General features: G+C 46.9%; 1 protein-coding gene across 1 annotated transcript; it reads right to left on the minus strand.

Moving 5' to 3' along the window:
- Positions 1–521: 521 nt before the first annotated feature.
- On the minus strand, positions 522–23,025 carry FAM186A (family with sequence similarity 186 member A). Its single transcript, XM_074935321.1, has 6 exons — positions 22,410–23,025; positions 18,651–18,882; positions 16,599–16,775; positions 12,932–16,178; positions 11,504–11,696; positions 522–552 (listed from the first exon to the last, which is right to left on the minus strand). Exons 2-6 carry the CDS (start codon positions 18,805–18,807, stop codon positions 541–543), a joined length of 3,786 nt encoding a protein of 1,261 aa, XP_074791422.1. The 5' UTR covers positions 18,808–18,882; positions 22,410–23,025; the 3' UTR covers positions 522–540.
- Positions 23,026–23,265: the final 240 nt, after the last annotated feature.

Genomic DNA, 23,265 nt, shown 5'->3' on the forward strand with positions numbered 1-23,265 from the left:
TGGGCTGCTAAGAGAGGAGAGGAGGCCCAGGTGACCCTGTTTACCTGGAGAGAAGACAATGGACAGAGGCGGGGCTTGGGGCCGGTGATATCAGATGCCCAGCTGGGAAGCAGGGGGGGGTCTGGGCTGAAGAGAGGGAGTAGGCAGAGCCCACCTGGATGCACGGGAGACTTGGATGTGCTGTGCTGAGGGAGGCCAGGCCTGAGGCCCTGAGAGTTTCCTGTGCTGTGTTCAACTAAACCCTCCTGTTTTACGCTGGCCGAGAGTCACTCCGGCCTAGAGAACAGGGTTGCATCATCCCCTTCGGGGGCGAGGGGGGGTGGAGGCCCTGGGGGTCCAGCGCGAGTGGATTCCCTGAGGAGGCCCACGGCGAGAAAAAGGTGTGCTAAGGCTCAGAGAGGTGCAGCTTCAGGAGGTGGAGGGGCTTAACTCCGAGAGACAGTGGACCCCTGGGAGAAGAGCTGTCTCACTGAAAGGGGCACCCCCCGTGGTCCGCACGGGGCCAAGAGTGGGAACGATCTGTGAGTCCGTGACAGGGTCTCATGTAAGAACCTGGAAAAAGGAGAATTTAAAGGTGAGGTAAGAGCAATAAGTGTTGGCTGTAAATTGTTCCCACTCCTTTTCATTAAGTTGCATTGTGGGCAGTGAGGGCATCCCTGGATTTTCCATGACCTCTTTCTCTCCTCGCTGCAATTTAATGAAAATCAGCATTTCCCAGATACTGCTCTCCAGCGGTCATGCCACCAGAGTTGCTCTCTATGGAGATGAAAGGAAATGGCTTAACATCCAAATTAATTTCCTGCCTTAAAATGAGATTTCAAGCCAGATGTTTCTGATAGGCTTGTGGACCCTAGCCTTTTCTGGGAATTGTACCCATATACCAGGCGGAGACATGCAGTGTCCACTGCCTCCCATACCTCTAACAGCCAACAGCTCCATGCTTGTCTTGTGTTCACCAGAGAAGCTCTAGCTGCTTAATTGGTTACACTAGCACACACAACTGAGTGGGGGATGAGGAGAGACAATGCTCTCCGGTGCACGGTGCAGGCTATGTCACGTCAGTCATACTGCACAGCGTGGCTACAGGCATCCCACAGATGTGATCGGGGACAGAACTCAGACCCTTCTGTTCCAAGAACAATGGACCTGACCACTGCAGCTAAAGGAGTGCAGCTATCAGGTCTTACCTCATCTCAGGGCTGCTAGGCACAAACCCACATCATAGACTGTTATTATTATTACCTTTATGTTGCAGTAACATCTAGAGGCCCCTGTACAGCTCGGTGCCGCACACACACATAACAAACAGTCCCTGTCCCAAAGCCACTTACATGCTTGACAGGTTTCAGAGTAGCAGCCGAGTTAGTCTGTATTCACAAAAAGAAAAGGAGTACTTGTGGCACCTTAGAGACTAACCAATTTATTTGAGCATAAGCTTTCGTGAGCTACAGCTCACTTCATTGGATGAAGCTTATGCTCAAATAAATTGGTTAGTCTCTAAGGTGCCACAAGTTCTCCTTTTCTTTTTACATGCTTGAGTAGATCTGATATTTCATCCAACAGGAGAGGCTGTATAAGCTGCCCTTCTGTGGAGGTATTTATACTGCACTCTTAGTCCATGTACCTGAGCTTCTCATCAGAGGCAGGGAGAACACATCTGGAACCTCAGCTCACACAGCGACCCACGTTAGACTCAGCTGCATGGGGAGAGACTCCTGGAAGAGCTTGCAGCCCAGATGTCAGAGCTTGGCTGCACTTCGCAGGTGTAGGCGGAACAGATGTGAAATATGAGGAAAAGGGCTGTACATGAATAGCTGCAGGGTTGGGAGGGATGCATTTCCCATTGTGTCTGGGAGCTGCCAAAACTTCAGGGCTGCTGGGAGTGTGATTCTATCTCACACCCAGCAGTAATTTATCTTGATCCCATCTCAGCTACTCCAGGCCTCCTGACTACAGTAGTTATTAGTAATTTGCATTTGTCAGAGTGCCTGGTAGTTGCAGTATTTAACTTTTGGCCTCTTTTGGAAGCAAATTCCTGATGCTCTGCCCCCAGTGCTCCTTTGAGGTGGAGTTTCCTCTTGCAAAATGAATGTGAGGGGTGCTGAAAAAGCTATGGGTGGCCTAAGTCACTCGGTTCTGATGACTGTGAAAGATTTTGCTTTTGGTTCAAACATGTATGTCACAAGCCTTATCTCCATACTTCCCCAGCGCAGTAGTCAGAATGATCTGAAGATGCTATTGTTCCAGGTCCTCTATACTAAGGAATGCATGACACAACCCCACACCTCTATGCAAATTAGTGCAACTCTGATAGAGTGGCCAAGCAGGGCTAGGAGGTCAGAACTCCTCCCCTTATCAGTCACCTCAGCCCACCAAAATGAGATAAAGCTTGCCATAGTCCAGCCCAAATCCATATCAAGCTAATGCTTGCCTGAAAAGAACAGCTTTTCACTTTGCCATTCAGTCCCTTTCGCTATATAACCTCTTGATTTCAGTATATAGGGCACATGAAGTTTGCTCTGTAACACACATGGGCAGAAGGTGCAATTGTTTCTGTTGCTGCCCCTTATTCAGCTAATAAGAGAATGCCCAGGGGGATGGAGGGGCACATTCCTGAGCAGGAACAGAAATTCAGTGGAAGGACTGGAGTTCAACAGAAGTTGAGATTTCAATGAAACTCCCTTAGGAGCCTTTGACAATCCCAGACTCAACAGACTGGAACATAAACTGCAGGCTTTACAGTAAAGGCACATGGCCATGAAATAAACACAAAAATAAACTTTATTTGCTTTCTACATAAATTTCTGTTGTGCATTAAACTGCATCTGGACTATCCTATATTTACATGGGTTTTTACTTGTGTCCATATGTTTTCCATCTAGGAAGGTTCTGGACTCTAAAAAAAAAAGACAGGCTTATTGTTACAAAATACTAATGATTTAATAGCTATGCAGAGCCCAGACTTGCACACCTGCTGCATCTAAAGTCAATGGGGTTGTACGTATGTAAGAACTAGGGACATTAGTGACTGATATCTACAAACAAAAGGACCAATCTGACAAAGTGCTGATTAAGTGCAACACCCACTGATTTATTTGGGTGCTAAGAACACTCAGCGCCTTACAGGGTCAGCCCTTTAAATAGTATGGGATGGTCTAATGGTCAGAGAGCAGGCCTGGAAGTCAGGAGAGGGTGACTTCTAATCCTAGTGCTGACATCAACCCCCTTAGATACTTAAGGGTTGATTTTCAGAAATGCTGAGCACCGGCAGTTTCAGCTGGAGTTATGGGTGCTCAGCATTTCTGAAAATCAGGCTGTAACCTCTCTTGACTCTGTTTCTTCATTATTTTGATACCTTGACACTGTGTTAAGGGGTGCACTAGAAATTCATGAACAGATTTTGTGGATAAAGACAGATCTGTAAAACGGGGATAATCCTTAACTACCACACGGGGGTGTGTGTGTGAGGATTAATAGGTTAATGTTTGCAAAGCGCCTTGAAGATGAAAAGTGATAAGCCTTATTACATCTGGTGTGCAGAGTAAATGAGAACATAGAACAGGATCCTGATCCCAGGCTGTAGCTATTAGATACACAGCATCACTGAGGATATGTCTACACAGCCTGTGGAAGCGAGCCTCCCAGCCCAAGTCAACAGACATGGGCTAAAGGGGCTCAAAATAGTGAGTGCTTTGAAACTGTGGCTTGGGCAGGAGCTAGGAGAGAGGTGAGCTTCAGAGCCTGAGCCACAACTTCAAAGTGCTGTTGTCTACAGAGCTTTTTTTAGAGCGCTAGCATGAGACCTGGGCTGGGAGGCTCACTGCTGCGGGCTGTATAGACACACCTCGAATGTCACAGCAAATCAAGCTCTGAAAGGTATTTTAATCTCACAGAGCCAAATCTTACAGTTCATCGGAAATGGTCCCTTAGAACATGTGCTAACTACTTATACTAAACTATCTGTTCAATCTTGTATTTAGCTTGCACACTCTTAGTACCTTCCCCAGACTTGAAGAAGAGCTCTGTGTAGCTTGAAAGCTTGACTCTTTCATCAATAGAAGTTGGTCCAAGAAAAAATATTACCTCACCCACCTTGACTATCTAAGGTCACACTCAATCAGAAATCCCCTTGGTGTCTACCAGACGCCATGACAGAGCCCACAGATGGTAACATTTTATGTGGGCTGCATATTTTGCTATAATTTCTTGTGCTGTTTTTATTCCACCTAAATGTGCTTCTCTCTCATTCTTATGCACATGTCTTAGAGACACTGGTCAGTGAAACTTCCACTGGACTGTGCCAGCTGGAGCCTGCAGCCTGTGCAGGAACCTAATCTCTCAAATGGATTTTGATTACTCAACTGACTGTAACTCAGGTCCTGACCCCACTAAGAATTTATGATAATTGCAGGCAACATTCACAGACAGGCCGAGTACTGAGGGGCAGGACAGGAGGATGTGTGTGTGTGTAAGTAACCTGGTCCTAACATGCCTATTCAGCCTCCGGAGCTACAAATCTGCATCTTTCACCAGCACAAAACCCACTGGATCCCAAATAACTCCTCAGTCCCTCCCAGTTTGCCCTCCAGTTTGTGCAATCCTTTCCTGCTCTACCAGCGTGTGAACTTCTACAGGAGAAAAGCCTCAGACTTCTTGCCCTGTAAAACCCACCTAAGAAGCACCACTTCCCCCTGCCCCTCCAGCTGGGTATGCAGAATGTCAGTGAGAGCTGGGCATATCTGTTTTTCTACTGTGTTTGCTTCTTGCAGCTGGTAAGACTCATTCCCAGTCCCACCAGACTGGTAGTCTCATTACCCTCAGAAGGTTTATCCACAGGCTTTGTAGTATGAGCATCAATATTGAAATAACTAGAACGATGGATTCCAACACCAAAGGACTCTGCAGGGCCCTTCCAAGGCAGGGGACCTGGCTATCATACACTTTACTATGTGTGGAGCTTTCAGAGGAAGCCTTGAATCTGTGGATACTGCCTGTCAGTGTGGACGTTATAGATTCATAGATTCCAAGGCCAAAAGGGACCATTTTGGTCATCTAGTCTGATCTCCTGTATAACACAGGCCAGAGAACTGCCCCAAAATAATTTCTACAGCATATCTCTTAGAAGAACATCTAGTCTTGACTGAAAAATTATCAGTGATGGAGAATCCATCACAAGCATTCGTAAACTGTTTCAATTACTTTGACTGTTAAAAATTTACAGTTTATTTCCAGTCTGACTTTATCTAGCTTCAACTTCCAACCACTGGAACTTTTTATAAATTTCTCTGATAGACTGAAGAGCCCATTATTAAATATTTGTTCCCCATGTAGGCACTTATAGACTGTGATCAAATCACCTCTTAACCTTCTCTTTGTTAAGCTAAACAGATTGAGTTCCTGGAGTCTATCATTATAAAGCATGTTTTCTAATCCTTTAATAACTCTTGTGACACTTCTCTAAACCCACTCCAATTTATCAACATCCTCTTGTATTGCTGGCACCAGAACTGAACACAGTATTCCAGCAGTGGTCACACCAATGCCATGTATAGAGGCAAAATAACCTGTTTACTGCCACTTGAGAGTGCCCTGGTTATGCACCCAATGAGCACATTAGCTCTTTTGGCCACAGAGTCGCACTGGAAGCTCATGTTCAGCTGATCATCTCCACTACTAACCCCAAATCTTTTTCAGAGTCACTGCTTCTCAGGATAGAGTCCTTCATCCTGTAAGTATGGCCTACATTCTTTGTTCATGTATACATTTACATTTAGCCATATTAAAAGGCATATTGTTTGCTTGAGCCCAGCTTGATCACTCTATATCAGTGACCTGTCCCCTTCATTATTTACCACTCCCCCAATTTTGGTGTAATCTGCAAACTTGATCAGTGATGATTTAATGTTTTCTTTCAGGTTATTGATAAAAATGTTAAACGGAGTAGGGCCAGGAAGATCCCACAGCACTTTTCACAAGAGTCAGGGTTTCCCAAACATTTCCCAAGCCCCGCACCCGATGCTGCACAGCCTGACTGCTGCCCTCCACGGTGACTGGATTCTATGGGTACTGTCGCCATATGGTTTGTAAACAATGCTTGGATAAAAGGCACTCAGTGAATCTTGGAGAAGGTGAGCCCAGTTTTGCTGTTCTCTTCCGGAGGTTCTTCCCATTCAACTCCTCTGCATCCTTGAATCCAGATCAGTTTAAATGAGTAAATGTAATGAGATTCCATGCATGTGTGTGTGTAGCAATTAAACAAGCTTAAAGGCTGGAGATACAAATTCAATGCAGGCAGTGTCATTCTGAACACAAGGATGCTTTGAGTGCTGTGTGACTAAACAGTGACACCTACAGGCCACTCATGAAGAGAGACAGGAAGGGAGATTAACTCAACTCTCTAGCCCAGACAAAGGTGGCAGCAATGTGAGCAAAAATCATGAGAGACAAGGGTCACATTTGCACCCCATATCATCTGCTGCCTCGGCCCTGGATTCAATGAGCATCTCTACCTGCCTGTGAGCGCTGAAAGGGTTTTTTATCATTACCTTGGCTTAGGGGTTTGCCCTGTGGTCTTTGGCTTGCTATGGGGAGGGGCAGAAGTGCCATGGAAGCCAAAGTGGCATTGACCGGACAGAAGGAGACAGAGAGGCCAGGTTGGCTGTAGAGGAGTTCTGGAGCCCAGAGCCCCACAACTGTCTGGATTGCATGAGCATAGCTCAGAGCAGGCAAACTTTTTGGCCTGAGGGCCACATTGGGTTTCCAAAATTGTATGGAGCCAAACAGCCAGGTGTGGCCCGGTCCCTGATCCCTATCCAACCCGCTCTGCTTCTCGCCCCCTGACGGCCCCCCTGGGACTCCTGCCCCATCCAGCACCCCCTGCTCCCTGTCCCCTGACCGCCCCCAGACCCCCTGCCCCTGATTGCCCCCCCCACCCCATCCAACCCCTCCTCTCATTCCTGACTGCCCCCTGGGACCCCTGCCCCATCCAACCACCCCTTATCCCTGCCTCTGACTGCCCTCCCAGGACCCCTGTTCCCATTCAATCTCGTTTCCCGCCCTCTGACCACCCCGACCCCTATCCACACCCCTGGCCCCTGACCACCCCCTCGAACTTCCCTGATCTCTATCCAACCCCCCCCACTCCCTGCCCCCTTACCACGCTGCCTGAGCACCAGTGGCTGGTGGTGCTACAGCCGCACAGCACAGAGCACCGGGTCAAGCTGGGCTGTGCAGCTGCACTGCCCCAGGAGGTTGCAACCCCCCTGCCCAGAGCACTGCGCCGGCGCAGTGAGCTGAGGCTGCACGGGAGGGGGAACAGTGAGGGAGGGGCTGGGGGATCACCTCCTGGGCCAGGAGCTCAGGGGCCGGGCAGGAGGGGCCTGCGGGCCGTAGTTTGCCCACCTCTGGCATAGCTGGTCCTTTTAATCCATGCAAACTTTTTAGATCTTGAGGGTCATGGGGAACAAATGGCTTGCCTTTCTCAGTTAAAAAAATGTGGCAATTCATCACATTTTGGGGTGCTCCTCCCACATTCACAGGAATGAGCCTTGTCCCTGCTCAGGTAGCTTTGAGCACCACCAGCAGGAGCCAGGACCAGCAGCATGTGAACCTGCAGCAACAGGCTGTTGCAGAAATTCTAAGAAGTTCCTGGAAGAAGGAAACATCAGCACTCTGCCAAAGCTTTTGGCAAGTGGGAGAAACACACACACCAAGCTAGCAGGGCAGAGAGACATCTGGCTGTGGGGGAACACAAGCAGTGTGGTGTGGATGGGAGGTGGATACAAAGCCCATGTGGTGGGGAGCTAGCTGGGCTGTTATTAATATGTAATGCTAAGGTATTTGTTAGCTCAGTGTGCACCCATTACTCCCGGTTACTCTGATAGGTGTATCCATGTGCAAGTATCAAGGGGACTCTTACATCTGTAATGTTGTGTCTGAAAACAATATTTTGGCCTTCCTCTTGGCCTCCACTCATAGCACATTTGCATCCTGCGTCCCTCCTCTCCCCCACAGGCCCTCTCTCACCTTCCTTTGCCCATCCCCTGCTCAAATACAGCTCTTTTTGCAGCATAAAACCAAAGAGACAGGGTGGCTTCAGTCAAAAAAAGAAATCCCATTCAGCATGTAGAGAGGTGTAGGATGGTCTAATGGTTAGAGCACCCGGATGGGAGTCACAAGAGCTGGGTTCTATTTCAGGCTCTGATACTGACTTGCTTTTCCCTCTGTGCCTCATTTTGCCCATCTGTAAAATGGGAATACAGATGTTTCCCTAACTCACCCGGAAGTTTAACTCATTAGTATTTGCAAAGCTTGGTGAGATCTTTGGAAAGAGGGAATTAGAGATTGACACAGTCATATAATTATAACATGGTTCCTCCTGCAGACTAAGGTAAAATAAAATGTAAGGCTGCTTACCGTGTCTGTAAAGTCCTAAAGGGTTTGCTCCTAACTGAGCTCACATCCAGTTCCAGAAACCTAGGGATATCTGGGAAGCCACCAGCCTGGGACCAGAGTAGTGACACAGGGGGTTTTGGAACGATAGGAAAACTGTGAGAGATGACATCAGTCCTCCATACTGATTCTATCTGGTCACAAAGCTGCTCACTGCAGGAGCACAAGAACACAGTCATTTGCAAGCAATAAAAACTACTCAGCTACAAACCCATTAACACGGTAACATGATGGGCCAAGCCATGGGGTCCTGACTCAACCCAGAATGTACAAACAAGTGCTAAAGCTAGGCATTTAAGCCCATATTTAAGCACCTACATAAGTGACCCAGTGTTCAAAGGACTTCAGTGGGAGATGGAGGTGAATCATAGAATCATAGAATATCAGGGTTGGAAGGGACCTCAGGAGGTCATCTAGTCCAACCCCCTGCTCAAAGCAGGACCAATCCCCAATTAAATCATCCCAGCCAGGGCTTTGTCAAGCCTGACCTTAAAAACTTCTAAAGAAGGAGATTCTACCACCTCCCTAGGTAACGCATTCCAGTGTTTCACCACCCTCCTAGTGAAAAAGTTTTTCCTAATATCCAACCTAAACCTCCCCCACTGCAACTTGAGACCATTACTCCTTGTCCTGTCATCTTCTACCACTGAGAATAGTCTAGAACCATCCTCTTTGGAACCACCTCTCAGGTAGTTGAAAGCAGCTATCAAATCCCCCCTCATTCTTCTCTTCTGCAGACTAAACAATCCCAGTTCCCTCAGCCTCTCCTCATAAGTCATGTGTTCCAGACCCCTAATCATTTTTGTTGCCCTTCGCTGGACTCTCTCCAATTTATCCACATCCTTCTTGTAGTGTGGGGCCCAAAACTGGACACAGGACTCCAGATGAGGCCTCACCAATGTCGAATAGAGGGGAACGATCACGTCCCTCGATCTGCTCGCTATGCCCCTACTTATACATCCCAAAATGCCATTGGCCTTCTTGGCAACAAGGGCACACTGCTGACTCATATCCAGCTTCTCGTCCACTGTAAAGGTGAGAAGTGCCTCTCAGGATTAGACTCCAAAGGGAGTTTGCTTGAGTCAATGACAGGACTTGGCTCAGTAGCAATTGAGGGTGCTCAGCAGGATTGGGCTTCAAATGGTGGTTGGCAGCCCTAGAGACTGAAGTCCTCTGCTTAGCCACAGAGCAAGTACAGAGAGGAAGGGAAAAAGCTGAAACAGCCAAGATGGGAACACAGGGTATGTCTTACTCTGGCTGGAGGTCTTGAAAGAGTGAGACAGTGAAAAGGGGGAGAGGCCAAATGGAATGCTGAGGCTCTTGGGGCTTGATCCTGATAGAAGTTGAGCACCCTCAAAAGTCAGTGAGAGTTGTAGGTGCTCAGCCTCTTAGAGGAGGCAACAAGCACCTCACAGGATCAGGCCCACAATGAGGACCTGAGCATCAGATCACTATTTGGGGCTGTAGCAAGGCAGGGTGTGTTAATAAGGGCTGCCTTGAACATTTCCAGACCCCCATATACCTGACTCCAGCTGGATGCATAAAGTCTCTGACTTTCTTCACACTTGCCAGGGGGCTTGGATAGCCAGGGGATTTGGATCTGGCATAGGCTGAGGACGGGAACTCCTTCTTCATTTCATCCACTGCTTTGATCATGAGTGGGGATGGGCTGCTGAGGCGGAGTTCAGCGCTCAGGCGGAGCGAATGGAACAACAAAGAAAAGGAGCTGTCCTGCTGCTGCCAGTGCTTCCCCTTTCCCTTCTCTCACACACATTCAGAAATAACCGGACTGAAATCAAAAGGGCTACAATGGGTAAAACTGGGTATGGGGAGAGGAGAATCTGGTCCAATTAACCTGTTCACTGGTAATAATAAATAATAATAATATCTAAATCCTTGGCCAGTAGGAGTTTGTCTGAGTAAGAACATAATAAAGACTAACACGGCTGCTACTCTGAAACATAAGGATTGGAGTTCGTAATCTTTAGTAAAAGAATAGTAGAGATATTATAGTAATTATAGGCAAGTATAGCAAAGAGACAGATCCTGCCCCAGAGAGCTCATAATCTAGATGTTAGGATGTAACAGGTGAACACAGCAGACAAATGGGGTGGGGAGAGGATCTGATGGGATGAGGGAACAACAAAACAAAGGTTAGCATAAAATAAAAACAGAAGCCTCAGTTCGCCCCTTGCCTAACCAATGCCAGGTGACAGTGATGTTTAGGCATCATGGCAGTGGTAGGTTTTATGGAGGGATTTAAAAGAGGAGAAGGTGGCACTTTAAATTTTTTTACAGGAATTTATTAATTATTTCAAATCCCAGAAAGCTGCCAAGCACCCACAACTCCTGTTGGCTTTTCTGGAGGCTACATGCAGTTAGCATGCTACTCAGTATCGGGCACAGTAACATTTTGCCTTTCTCCAGCTCCTTTCAATTGAAGGCAAAGTATTTATCTGGCCTCCATTACCATAGTACCTGAGCACCTAACAATCTTTAATGTATTCGTCCTCTGAGCACCCCTGTGTGGTGGTTATTATCCCATTTGCAGATGGGTATCTGAGGCACAGCGACGCTAAGTGACTTGCCCAAGGTCACCCACGAAGTCTGTGGCCGAGAAGGGACTTGAACCAAGTCCTAAACTAGTACCCTAATCTCTGGACCATCCCTCTTCTTTGCAACCACAATTGATCCTCAACACCCTTCCCACTCCCTGGAAGACTAGGATTCAAGAATAGATGGGAAATATCAGTAAAGGTGACATCTACTCCTGTGCAGACAGCCAGAGCAAGGCTGATGCACTACTTAAGTCCCACTTATGCTCTTTGGGCCTTGGGCATAGGCCTTGTGCTGGCATTTCTGCACAGGGGGAAATTTCACCCTAGCCCATACACGCTGTTTTTCTGTCTTGTTATCCCATTGGATATTTCTGATTTTAGAAACAAAAGTGACCAATAAAAACCAAGGGACACACTCTTCTCTTGGTTATGCCAATGATGTTAGCAGGATCATCTGTGGGAACCAAGAAGAGAACTTCGCCCCAAAAGCTCACCTGGGCAAACAAGGAAATCATCTTGCCAAGGCAGTGCTGACGTGCCCGCTCTGCTGTTTTCTGCTTGGCCACCCAGCACTGTAGCACCTTTTTCCGGTAAGCATCCACCCTCTCCACATATGTGTACAAGTTCCGGACCTCAGCACCATCATTTACAGCTCTGGCAGCTTCCAATCGGGACATTAAGGTTTGTCTTGGAATAGAAAGAAAAGGAATTAAATTGTGAGAAATGTTTCTTCTCCACAGTAGAAGAGAAACCAAACAACCTATTTACATAGTTTGGTGTGTGTTGTGTTGGCAGGGGAGTGGGAAGGATATGCAAACTGAGGGGTGCTTTGGGTTTAGGGTTCTGTCTAGCCATACATCCAGCCATCTCAGTTTTTCTAATGCCCTATCATCTTAATTTCTAGATATTGCAGTACCTCGTTTGCATCTCTTTTAATTAGAGATGGTCCAGACCACAACCCTGGATCCAAGACCTTTGACCTTTGGGGTGTTTGAAATCCAAACCCAACGGCTGTGGCTTGAGTTCATCACTACCTTTTTTCCTAAAATTCATGGTTGGGGGTGGGATAAATTGTTCTGGCTTTGACCCATCTGTAATTTTGAGGCCAGGTTTTTCTGTCAGATCTGTACAATGGATCTCAGCGCTGATATTTCAGAGCATGGAAACCCCACTCATATCACTAGGTGATGAGACCATGTGGAGTTTCCTTTGTGCTGCTTTAAGCCTTTATCTTCCAACCCTCCAAAAAAAATATAGAGTTGACAGGCTAATCTGATTGATTTAGGGACAAATCCCAAGAGGCACCAACCACCCAGAACTGCCACAGAAGTAAAGGAAATGGTCTATCTATTGCTGAGCTAGGGCCAAATCCTGAGAGATGCTGAGCACACTTTGCACAATCCTGTTCTGATGAGATCAGTGAGAGTTTGACCACTGAGCTCAACAGAAGCAGACTTTAATGGGTGCTACACATGCTCAGCACCACTCAGGATCTGATCCACTGGACCCCATCCTGGTTGCCCTGAGGAACAGCCAAACAAAGAGACAGCTGTCCTTTGGAGAATACCCTTGTGCAAGACGCTATTTGAGCCTTTTCACAAGAGCCCCGAGTGGAGGGAAATTCCAGGGTGTGTTTGTGTGTGTGGCATGTCAGGGAAGGGAGGGGACATGAACTAGGTGTGTCTGCACCTTACTTATTCCCCAGCTGCCACAAGGCCTGTGGTCTGAGTAAGGCCTTAGTAAGCACCTCAGGATTTGTTCCATTGGCTTCAACAGGAATTTTGCCTGTGTAAAGACTGAGCAAAGTCCTGCTCCCATTGAACTCAATGGACAGGCTCACACTGGCTTTGATGGCAGCAGGAGCAGGTCCTTAGCAAGGATTTGACCCCACGTGGATACAAGTAGTCTGCATATGTTGGTACCTGACACGGTGGAGGTGACAGAAGGAGATGTATTTGTGGAAGAGGAGAGCCAGCCTCTCAACATCAGTGTGCAGGGTCTCAGTGATAACTTCCTTCGCCTGCATGTGCAGGTGTGGGGGTAGTCTGCACTTTTGGGTTGCCTGGCCTAGCAGCACCAAATTCTCCCTCTGAGCCTCCACATCCACCCAGTACCGCTTCTCTGACAGGCTGGAGGGCACCAAGCTCTTCCCTTTGGTCTTCTGAGCCAGAGTGGGGAGCCAGCTGGTCTCCTCAGTAGACTGAGCTTGAGAATGCAGGGATACTTTGCTCTGAGCAGGAACCATTTGCTGGGCAGAAGGCTGGAAATATTTGTACAGTAGGACCTCTTCCTTTGCAATCTCTCTCCTGGGCCTTCGCAGGATCTGTTTTGTCGAGTGTTCCAGGGTCCCAGGCTCTCTGCTCCTGGGAACTGTTTTAGGCCGTGGGGTCAGATACTGCTCCTGCGGCGTCTGCTTTTGCTGCAACTCTTGCTGTTCATGCAACTGCTGCAGCTGCTCCTGCCACTGTTGCTGCCATAGCCTCTCCTGCTCCTGCTGCTTCGCCTCCTGCTGCTGCCACTGCCTCCGCTGAAGGTCATGTTCCGCCTGCTCCTGCTGCCACAGCTGCCGCTGCTCCTCGTGCTCCTCCACCTGCTGCTGCCAGTGCCTCGCCTGCGCCTCACGCTCTTTCTCCTGCTGCTGCCACAGCCTCTGCTCCTCCTCCTGCTGCTGCTGCCACAGCCTCTGCTGCTCCTCCTGCTGCTGCTGCCACAGCCTCTGCACCTCCTCCTGCTGCGCCCGCTGCTGCTGCCACAGCCTCTGCTCCTCCTCCTGCTGCTGCTGCCTCAGCCTCTGCTGCTCTTCCTGCTGCTGCTGCCACAGTCTCTGCACCTCCTCCTGCTGCGCCCGCTGCTGCTGCTGGCACAGCCTCTGCTCCTCCTCCTGCTGCTGCTGCCACAGCCTCTGCTGCTCCTCCTGCTGCTGCTGCCACAGCCTCTGCACCTCCTCCTGCTGCGCCCGCTGCTGCTGCCACAGCCTCTGCTCCTCCTCCTGCTGCTGCTGCCTCAGCCTCTGCTGCTCTTCCTGCTGCTGCTGCCACAGTCTCTGCACCTCCTCCTGCTGCGCCCGCTGCTGCTGCTGGCACAGCCTCTGCTCCTCCGCTTGTTCTTCCAGCCACTTCTTCCACTGCTTTTGCTTCTCTTCCTGCCACTCTTTCTGCCCTTCCTGCCGTGGCTCCTGCTGTGGCTGCAGCTCCTCAAACTGATGCTCTTCCTGCTGCAGCTGCTTCTCCTCCAGCTGCTCCACCTCCACCTTCTCCTTTACCCCTTGCAGCTGCTGCTGGAGCTGCTCCTCAGGCTGTGGTGACTGCATCTGACATTGCTGCTCCTTCTGTATCTTCTTAAACCATTCCTGCGCCTCCCCCTGCCATTGCTCCTGCGCATCCACCAGCCATTGCTCCTGCGCCTCCTCCTGCCATTGCTGCTGCCATTGCTTGGCAAACTGAAAACGTGCTGAGACGTTAGGGTCCTTCCACAGGGCTGCAGGGAGTCCCCATCGTGAGATCACAGGAACTTTGGACTCCAAAAAGGGACTGTCAGGGTCACTCAACTTTGCCTCCTCATCATGCCCTTCAGTCAGCTCCAGGCTCCTTGGAAGCTTCTGTTCCTCTAAGCTGCTGGAATATTTTATCTTCATTTTTGAGAAGCATTCTTCCAGTTTCCTCTCCAAGGCCATGTAGAGCCTTTGGGCTTCTGGGTCCTTGGGCAGCATCCTCTCTGCTTGTCTCTTCCCGGGAGAGGGACACTTCCATAGCTTCTCCATCTTCTGCTCCAGATAAGCCAGGATAGCTGAATTAAACCCATACAGTGCAGTGGATGGTTCCAGCTTGCTTCTGCTGATTGGGCTCTGAGGCATTTCTGTATGTGTCTCCTCAGTATACAGGCTTTCCTTCTTCCTCCTCTGCTTCCCTTTCCTAGAAATCCCTTGGTATGGGAGCTCTGTTGGGGATGGGAGCCTTTCAATTTCTTCTTCACTGTCAGCCTTGAGCTCATGTTCCTCTGGCAGGATCTCATGCCATTCACCAGTGACATCTTCAACAACTTCTTGGGCTCCACCCAGGAGGCTCACATCCCATTTGTCAGCAGCCTCTGTTTGCTCACTGTCCAGAGGTTGTTCATGCTGTCTTCCAGCCAGGTCTCCTGAAGTCTCTTCTTGTTTTTCCACTGGGATGACTGCATCCCATTTGACAACAGTGTCTTGAGTTCTCTCTACCGGGACTTTCTGTTTGTCACTGATGTCTTCACCTCTCTCTATTGAGGCTTTCAGTGCTGGCTTTTTATCTAGAAGCTTTGTTTCCTGTTTGTCACTGGTGCCTTCACCTCTCTCTACCAAGACTTTCCTTAAAGGGTTTTTATCTAGAAGCTTTGCATCCTGTTTGTCACTGATGTCTTCATCTCTCTCTATTGAGGCTTTCAGTGCTGGCTTTTTATCTAGAAGCTTTGTTTCCTGTTTGTCACTGGTGTCTTCTGTTCTCTCTGCCAATGGTCTCTGAAGCTGCTTTTTATCTGGTACCTTTGCCTCCCTTTTCCTACAGGGGGATTTACCAAGGTCTGCCTGGGATTTCCATGACAGCTTTTCAGCTGACAGAACCGCATCCTTTTTCCTACTCAGATCATTATCATCATCTTCCTGGGATTTCCATTCAAAAGAAGCCCTGGCCCCAAATTTCATGTCTCTTAAAGATGGTTCTATCTTTACTGCTGCATTTTCCTTCACCTTGTGCAGTACTTTTTGCATTGCCTCATTTGCTACAAGAAGCATCTTGTATTTGTCTTCAGTGCTTTGGACTCGAGCCTCCAAAGATGCCTTTTTCTCATTAAGCATCTGTACTTCCTTTTGAAAGTTCACATACTGAACTTCCTGCTTCCTGGACTCCTGGGATGCTAAGGTATCATACTTTGCTTGCAGGCCACGGCACTGTTTGGTTAGCAGAGTGAAGGCTTTGGTGAGATTGGCCACCATTGTCACTATATATTTAACAACAACAGCTTCTGCTTTGTTGAACACTGTGGACCCTACAAATTCCTGTAACATGGTAAGGAGCTCAGAAGTCCTGGAGAAAATTACAGATTCATCTTCTAACATCTGTTCAGGGCTCAAGGGCTGGGCTTCCTGAGGTTTCTGTGCAACTTTCTCTCGCCATGCTCTCCACATGCCGGTTTTGGGAACTACTGGGAAAGTTAGACACACAAAGAGAAAGAATTAGGGTCTATAATGAAAGGAAGGATGGTCCTATGGTTAAGGCTCTGAGATAAAACTCAGAAGATCTGGGTTCAATTTATGGCTCTGTCACTAACTCTCTGTGTGACATTAGGCTAAATTCTTCACTGCTCAGTCCCCCATATTTAAAATGGGGATAATAATCCTTTCTGTATCTAGCTTGTCTACTTAGTTTGCCTCTGACTGGGAAAACACTTTGGGGTGCTCTCAATAAAGATGTACGGTAGGCTGGAAAGCATATTGAAATGCCTCATGCTTGAAGGTCACTTTTGAAAATCTGGCTGCATATGCATCAGATTGTTGTCCCTCCAAATTAATCAGAAATATTAATTTTCCCCCTTTTCTCATTCCAAGATGTTTGAAACAAATACTTGATTTCCCCCTCTTTTTCCTCCTGTGTTCCACAAGACTTGTGCAGAGATCGAATAGCTGCATTATACATCCTTCTGTATAATCAAGGGAGGTCAGCAGCTTGGTCTCCATATCACTGACCCACTGGACAGTGTGGGTGTCTCCGACTTGTTCTTTGCCTTCTGACAACATTTCACCTTGAAAAGAGCCAAAGCAAAAAGGGGAATGAAGTGCACGTTAATTACCTTCCAGAAAATCAAACCCTTATTAAATGACACAAAAGATCTTGGCCTGATGATTAGCAATTTATATGTGACATGTCTACAGTCAGGTGTGGTCACAGAAAGGTCTCAAAATTGCACAAGGAGGTCAGATGAACATTGTAACATATCACACAAACACAGGAAAATACATAGGGAGGAGGGGACAGCAATGCTGTAGGGTAGGCAGGGAGCAGGAGTCTGTGAGATGGAGTCTTAGGACATTCAGTAAGGGCCTCTGAGAGGGCTAAGGAGGTGGGCAAGTGGATGTCTCCCCTTGTTGGTGAGAAGGAGGTGGGAATCATGTTTGGGGACAAAGAGTGTGACAGGTATTAAAAACTAATATAACTCATCTTAGATCCCTCAGTGGAGAACCATGAGGGCAAATCACCTAATTCCTGGTATTCTAAAGGTTAAATTCAAGATGGTCCTGTAAATCAAAACCCCCACTATATAGCTGCAGGGTTTGAGCAGAGATGGGTGTGACAACTGGGGTCCAGGCACCCCATAGGGAGAACAAGAGGTTTAAACCCCCAAAATAAGCAGTTCAATCAACTGATTGCAGAATATGTCATTGTACTATAAAAATATACCAAGTAAGGTTTTGAATAAACTTGTAATGTTCTGAACTTGATGGTCATTATGAGATCTGTATATAGACCATGATTATTAATGTATGTATGTGTATACACAGAAAATTGTAAATTGTAACTGTGGGGCAACTTTAGCATCTCCTCAAAACAGGGCGATGAAGCAATCAGGGAGGGATAGGCTACCTCCCAAGACAGTTGCTTACATTATACCAGCTTCAAGTACCTATCCATTGTCCAGCCCAGGAAAGGATAATGGTAGACCATTAAAGTTAATGGAAAGACATTGAGACAACTGGGAATTTCCCTTGTCTGAATAAACAGGAATCACCATAGTCTGAGAGAAAAAAAAAAAAAGGATAAAAATATATTTTTTAAAGGAGTCTTGAAGCTGACGTTTTCATCCAGAAACTGAGGAAGTTTGGATGAAACTTCCAAGTGGGAAGCTGTCTGTGAAACACTGGATCCCACAGTTAGGAGGTACGCTGGGAAACTGTTTAAGGCAATAGGTAACTTGTATTAGAAAAAAGATTTTAACTAATATAGAAGACATCTGAAGCTGTGTCTTTATGTTTATTTACTGTGTAACTTGTATATGTTTGCTCTCCCTTACTATTTCATCTTTGAATCTGTGGTTTTTCTATTAAATAAACAATTTGTTTGTTTTTACCCAAGCAGTTCTCGGGTGTGCAACCTGTGAGGAGTGCGTGTGGCAAAGTGAGATGATAATTGGGAGGCTAGTTTCATGCCTTTGGGGGTCACAAACTAGAGGGGGAAAATCAGACTGTCTGGGGAAAGGAATGGATTTGGGGACACCTAGGCCTATAAGAACTATTGGTGTTACCCTGGAAGGAGGACGCCAGTGAAAGCCAGGGTAAGACTTTGTGCTTGCGAGCAAGCTACTGGTGTCTGGGATCTGAGCCATAGCAGCACAGCATTAAAGCACCCCAAGGTTATAATGGAAGGTGGTGACTGCACCCCTTACCAGCCTGGGTGATCACCCAAACACCACAATGGGATCAAACTATGAAGTTGGAATCCAGCTCAAAACTTCCCCAAAGTTCAGAGGCTTTTGGATCCAGGTTTTTGACTGACCCCGTGATAGAGATATAGGGGTCAGGTGGAGAGCATGGTTCCAGACATCCCTAAAGTTTAGGGCTATGGCTCTAGAGCTACCTGTACTTTGGAGCATCCCAGAGGCCAACTGTCTCCATTAACTTACCCCATTCTTTTAATGATTCCAGAACGAACTTTAAATCTTTCCCTTGAGCTGTGCTGGCTTTGAGCAAGATGGCTACTTTGTCCAGTAGAAGTGCCCTCCGTTTCCTCTCAGCCCAAGTGCCGGAGAGGAAGAACTGTTCTTCTATCTCTGGGTCCATCCCTTGGTCCCCTTTGAAGCAGTTACATACCCGGTTCACATTATCCAGAATTACAAACAGTTGCTTAAAAACCTCCTAAAGAGAGAGGATAGGGTCTTAATAATACTGTTTCTAGAACACCCTGCATGCAAGGAGCTCAAGCCCAGGTAAGTAAATCCACTGGACTGGGATTCAGGAGAGCTAGGTTTCATTCTGCCACGGACTCCTTGTTTGAGCTTGGGCAAGTCACTTAATTTCTATGTGAGATAATACTTCCTTTCTCCCACCTTTTGCTTGACTTCTCTATTCAGATTGTAAACTCTCTGAGGCAGGAGCTGCCTCTCATTATGTACTGCCTAGCACAATGAGGCTCAGATCTCAGTTAGGAGATCTGGATGCTACAGTAACATATAACAGAGGATGAGCTAGGAACAGAACCTAGCTAGGGTGGGTCTCAGCACTGCAAATGGGAGTGCTTAACACTTCTCAGGATCGTGTCCCTTTATTTCTAAATGACAAATATCAGGAAGCAAATATTCTGCTTCTCAAATTGCTGATAAAGCCAACTGGCAGTGGACATGAGCCGTTCACTAAAAATGGAAAGCAATTCAAAACCCCTAATGGGAATATTTAGTGGGGCATAAAATCTGAGACCTCCACCTATCTCTGGTGCCTCTCCTACAGAGGGCTAATCTCCCTTGCATCCTACTCACAGGAGGCATTCAGCTGCCCCAAAGATCAGGTGCTCAGTGTCAACATGTACCTTCCTCGCTCTGCTGAGCTGGGCAGCATCAATTTTATCCAGTATGTTCTTCACTGAGGGGGGGATTTCAGTGAGAGGACTGATAGTGAGTTCCAGTGTAGAGGCTGCAGCTTCAGGCTCGGGTTCTGAGTTTGTTTCAGATTCATATGAGCTTCCTGATGACAATGACGAAGATGATGATTCCTGCACTGCCATGTTTAGGACCTGGTAGTTTTCCTGCACTAAGAATAAACTTCTGACAATTCCAAGCTGAATCACAGGGTAAGCCTGTTTAGTTTCCTCGTTCTAGAGGTGTAGTTGGAGGTCCAGTTTCTCTGGCTGTTAGCTCAACATCAGAGGGGCAAATGGACATGTCACCAAGAGATGAGAATATTCCATTTGTCTGGGTGATGTCATAATAACCCTTCCTGTGATTCTATCCTGAAATCATCAGGCACAGTGAATGGAATGTACATAGACAGACACCTACCAAACAGGATTTACTAATTAAATAACCCCTAGGGAGATTTCAACAGGAGTGCTTAACATAGGGTGACCAGATAGCAACTGTGAAAAAACGGGACAGGGGGTTGGGGGGTAATAGGCACCTATATAAAAAAAGTCCTCAAAAATGGGACTGTCCCTATAAAAACGGGACATCTGGTCACCCTAGCTTAACAAGAAGGTTCTAGAACAGAACACTTATATCCCAGTCAGTACAGCTTTCTGATAGAAGGTGACATTGCTGGCTGTACTACAAAAGTTCAGAGCTGCAGTTGTCTAGTAATCTTTCTATCATTTATATACTGCAAGCACAAGTAGTCCTCAGCGGGGCACATCTGAGTGTTTGCAAGGACATGTCTTTAGTGGTGCTGGACATTTTAAAAATAGAATTGCTTGTCAGAGTAATTACAAATGAAGCCATTCCTGAAGAGGAGCTGCAGGGATTCCCTAACATAACTGGTGCTCAAGCTTTTAATGCTTTGTAAGGCTATTTATGAAAAAGCTTTTCATGGACTCACTTCCCCTCCCAACTCCCAACTTCCTACCATTTGCCTATAAAATATTTCAGTCTGCAGACCACCAGAAAAGGTGATCACAGGTGGCCTGTGGACCATACTTTGATTATCAGTGCAATATTGTGGCTGGAAATCATTGTTCTTAGATCCTTCTTGTACTCATTGGAGATTTTTCTTTATTTAGCAGAACTCACTGCCTGCCAAGCTGGCAAACTGAAATGTTGTATGCAGTGTTGTTGTAGCTATGATGGTCCCAGGATATTAGAGAGACATGATGGGTGATGTAATATCTTTTATTGGACCAACTTCTCTTGGTGAGAGAGACACGCTTTTGTGCTTACACAGAGCTCTTCAGACCTGAAAAGCTCTGTGTAAGCTTGAAAATTTGTATCTCTCACTAACAGAAGTTGGTCCAGTAAGATTTTACCTCACTAACCTTGTCTTTCTAAATTGAAATGTTGGCATTGTTCCTTCTCCCCTGACCCACTTTCAGGACTCCACACGGTGAATTATTCCATTTCCCACTCCAAAGTTTCAGTTGTTTCTGCTCTTGATCTTATCCTCTACAAGTACAAAGAATTAAAGCTCTTTGCCACCTTATGGTGTGTGAGGGGGGAAAGCAGACAATCCTTGGAATACAGGCCTCTGATCGCCTCCTATGAGTTATGGGAAAAGAGCATTAGGAACCTACGAATTGCCAGACAAGATCAGGAGTCCACCTACTGCAGTATCCTGTCTCCGATAGTGGCCAATACCAGGTACTCAGAGATAGGTGCATGAGTCCTAAAATGGATAGCTCTGGTATAACTTGCCTTAGGGAGTATCTTCCTGAATGCCTTGATTAGAAGTTGGCTTTGCTGAGGGCTGGACAAAAATGTACATAATTTTGTTGAATTTTTCATTGTGCGATTTTCAAAAATCAACAATTTTTTGTATATTAAAAGTTTTTCACAAATGTTTGTTTTACATCTTGGGGTTTGTTTTCAGTTTTTCTTCCCCCGACATTCTTTCCCCTTCTCCCTCCCTTTTACTCCCCCCCCCCTTTCGTATTTTGCCACTGAAAAAGGGAGGGAAAAAGGGACAGAAAGTTTGGGAAAAAAAAGAAAAATGATAAAATAAAAACAGACTAAGTGTTTTGTCTTCAAAGTTTTTTTTAAAGGAAACAAAGAAAAATTGTTCAAGAAAATGTCAGGTTTTGAAAAAAGGCAATTTTTGGGGGGAAAAAAAGTATTACAAAATTTCAACTAGCACTGCTTATACTAATGGCCACCCTCTTCTACCCAAAAACCCCAACCTCCACATCACAAAAAAAAGCAAATTAATAAAATTTAATTAATAAACACTACCCTGAACTTTGACCCCATAAATGGTGAAATGCCAGAGTCTTCACAAAGTGCACTGGGGATTTCACAGTTTAGTACTGATTTTATGTGGAAGGCACTGAGATATTAAGATGATCAGTGGCAGTATAGAACGATCCCAAAATAGACAGGAGAGATAACTGAGTGTGTGTATGTGTGTGCAAGCATGTGTATGAGTGAGTGTTTATTACAAATTATTTGTATTGATGGATCAGAGATCCCCATGATGCTAGGTGATATACAAGCATATACACAGGCATAGTTTGACGTCTATATATGGGGGGCAGCTCCAGTCAGGCCAATGAGGCTGCATGTGGTGAGGTGTGTCCGTATGTAAATTCTGTGCCTGCCCGAAGCTTGGAGTTGGGGGAGCAATGTCCGCTCCTCAATTATACCCACGAACATATAACAAAAAGTAGGCCCCTGCACCAAAGACCTTAGTCTGAGTGAGTCTATTTCTTTCACAATTGGAGATTCATGTTGGTCTTTTTCACAAGTTACCTGTTATTCTGGGTAGATTAATTTTCTCCTGCTGAGGGTGGGGGGCAGTTCCTCTGTCTCTGATAGAAAGGGTGACAAAATGTCCGTTGTGGCCTGTGAAACAGAGCCACATTTCAGCATCTTGTGGGTCAGAGTGATGTTTGAGCACAACATGACCCAGCTTTCTTGCCATCTCATTGCTCTGGTTGAGGCTCAGCAAGATCTTGATGTGATGCAGTCTTGTAACTCTTGTGATCTGTCACAGGTATCACAATATTTGGTAATCTTCTTGACGCCTCAGATCCTGGAGTCCCGAGATTATTGTGAGACTCTCGGCCTTTGTCTCATGGTTGTGGAGAAAAACGGGCAAACATGAACCAGAAGAGCCCCAGGTGTATTGTTTTTAATTCAGTCTCATAGTTTTGAAGGCTTGTGGTTGGTGATACTTGAAATCCAGTTCCAGAGCCTCAGGGCTCAGCATGCTGTGGGGCCATGATGGCGTCTCAATGGGGCATTATCCCACTTTGGCGCCCTCTGATTGCTCTAGGCAGCCTTGACGTGAGGTCACCCTGTTCGGATGCTGCACCATGGGTCTGTGCTGGGCACAGCCTGAGGTGGCCCAATGGCAATGGTACATTCCCCGTGCACCCCCACTGCACCGAAAATGGCACGTTCCCCCCAACAGACAAACAAGGAGAGGACCACTCCAACTGATCCCCCTCCCCCTCCCGCTCCGAGATTGGTACATGCCTCTGAACAACAATCCCAACAGCGCAGAGAATGGTACACCCCCTCGGACACCTCGTCCCATTCCAGGCAGAATGGTTCATTCCCCTAGATTGGTGTCCCCCACCCCAGGCAATAGTACGTTCCCACT

Source organism: Natator depressus, chromosome 20, assembly GCF_965152275.1.
Source record: "Natator depressus isolate rNatDep1 chromosome 20, rNatDep2.hap1, whole genome shotgun sequence".
Lineage (NCBI taxonomy): Eukaryota > Metazoa > Chordata > Testudines > Cheloniidae > Natator > Natator depressus.

Coding starts and splice junctions, on each gene's coding strand:
- FAM186A (XM_074935321.1), bottom strand. CDS start 18,807: ATGGACCCAGAGATAGAAGAACAGTTCTTCCTCTCCGGCACTTGGGCT. Junction 16,179..16,598: donor GAAAAAGAGGGGGAAATCAA/GTATTTGTTTCA, acceptor TAACTTTCCCAG/TAGTTCCCAAAACCGGCATG. Junction 11,697..12,931: donor TGTCACCTCCACCGTGTCAG/GTACCAACATAT, acceptor TTCTATTCCAAG/ACAAACCTTAATGTCCCGAT.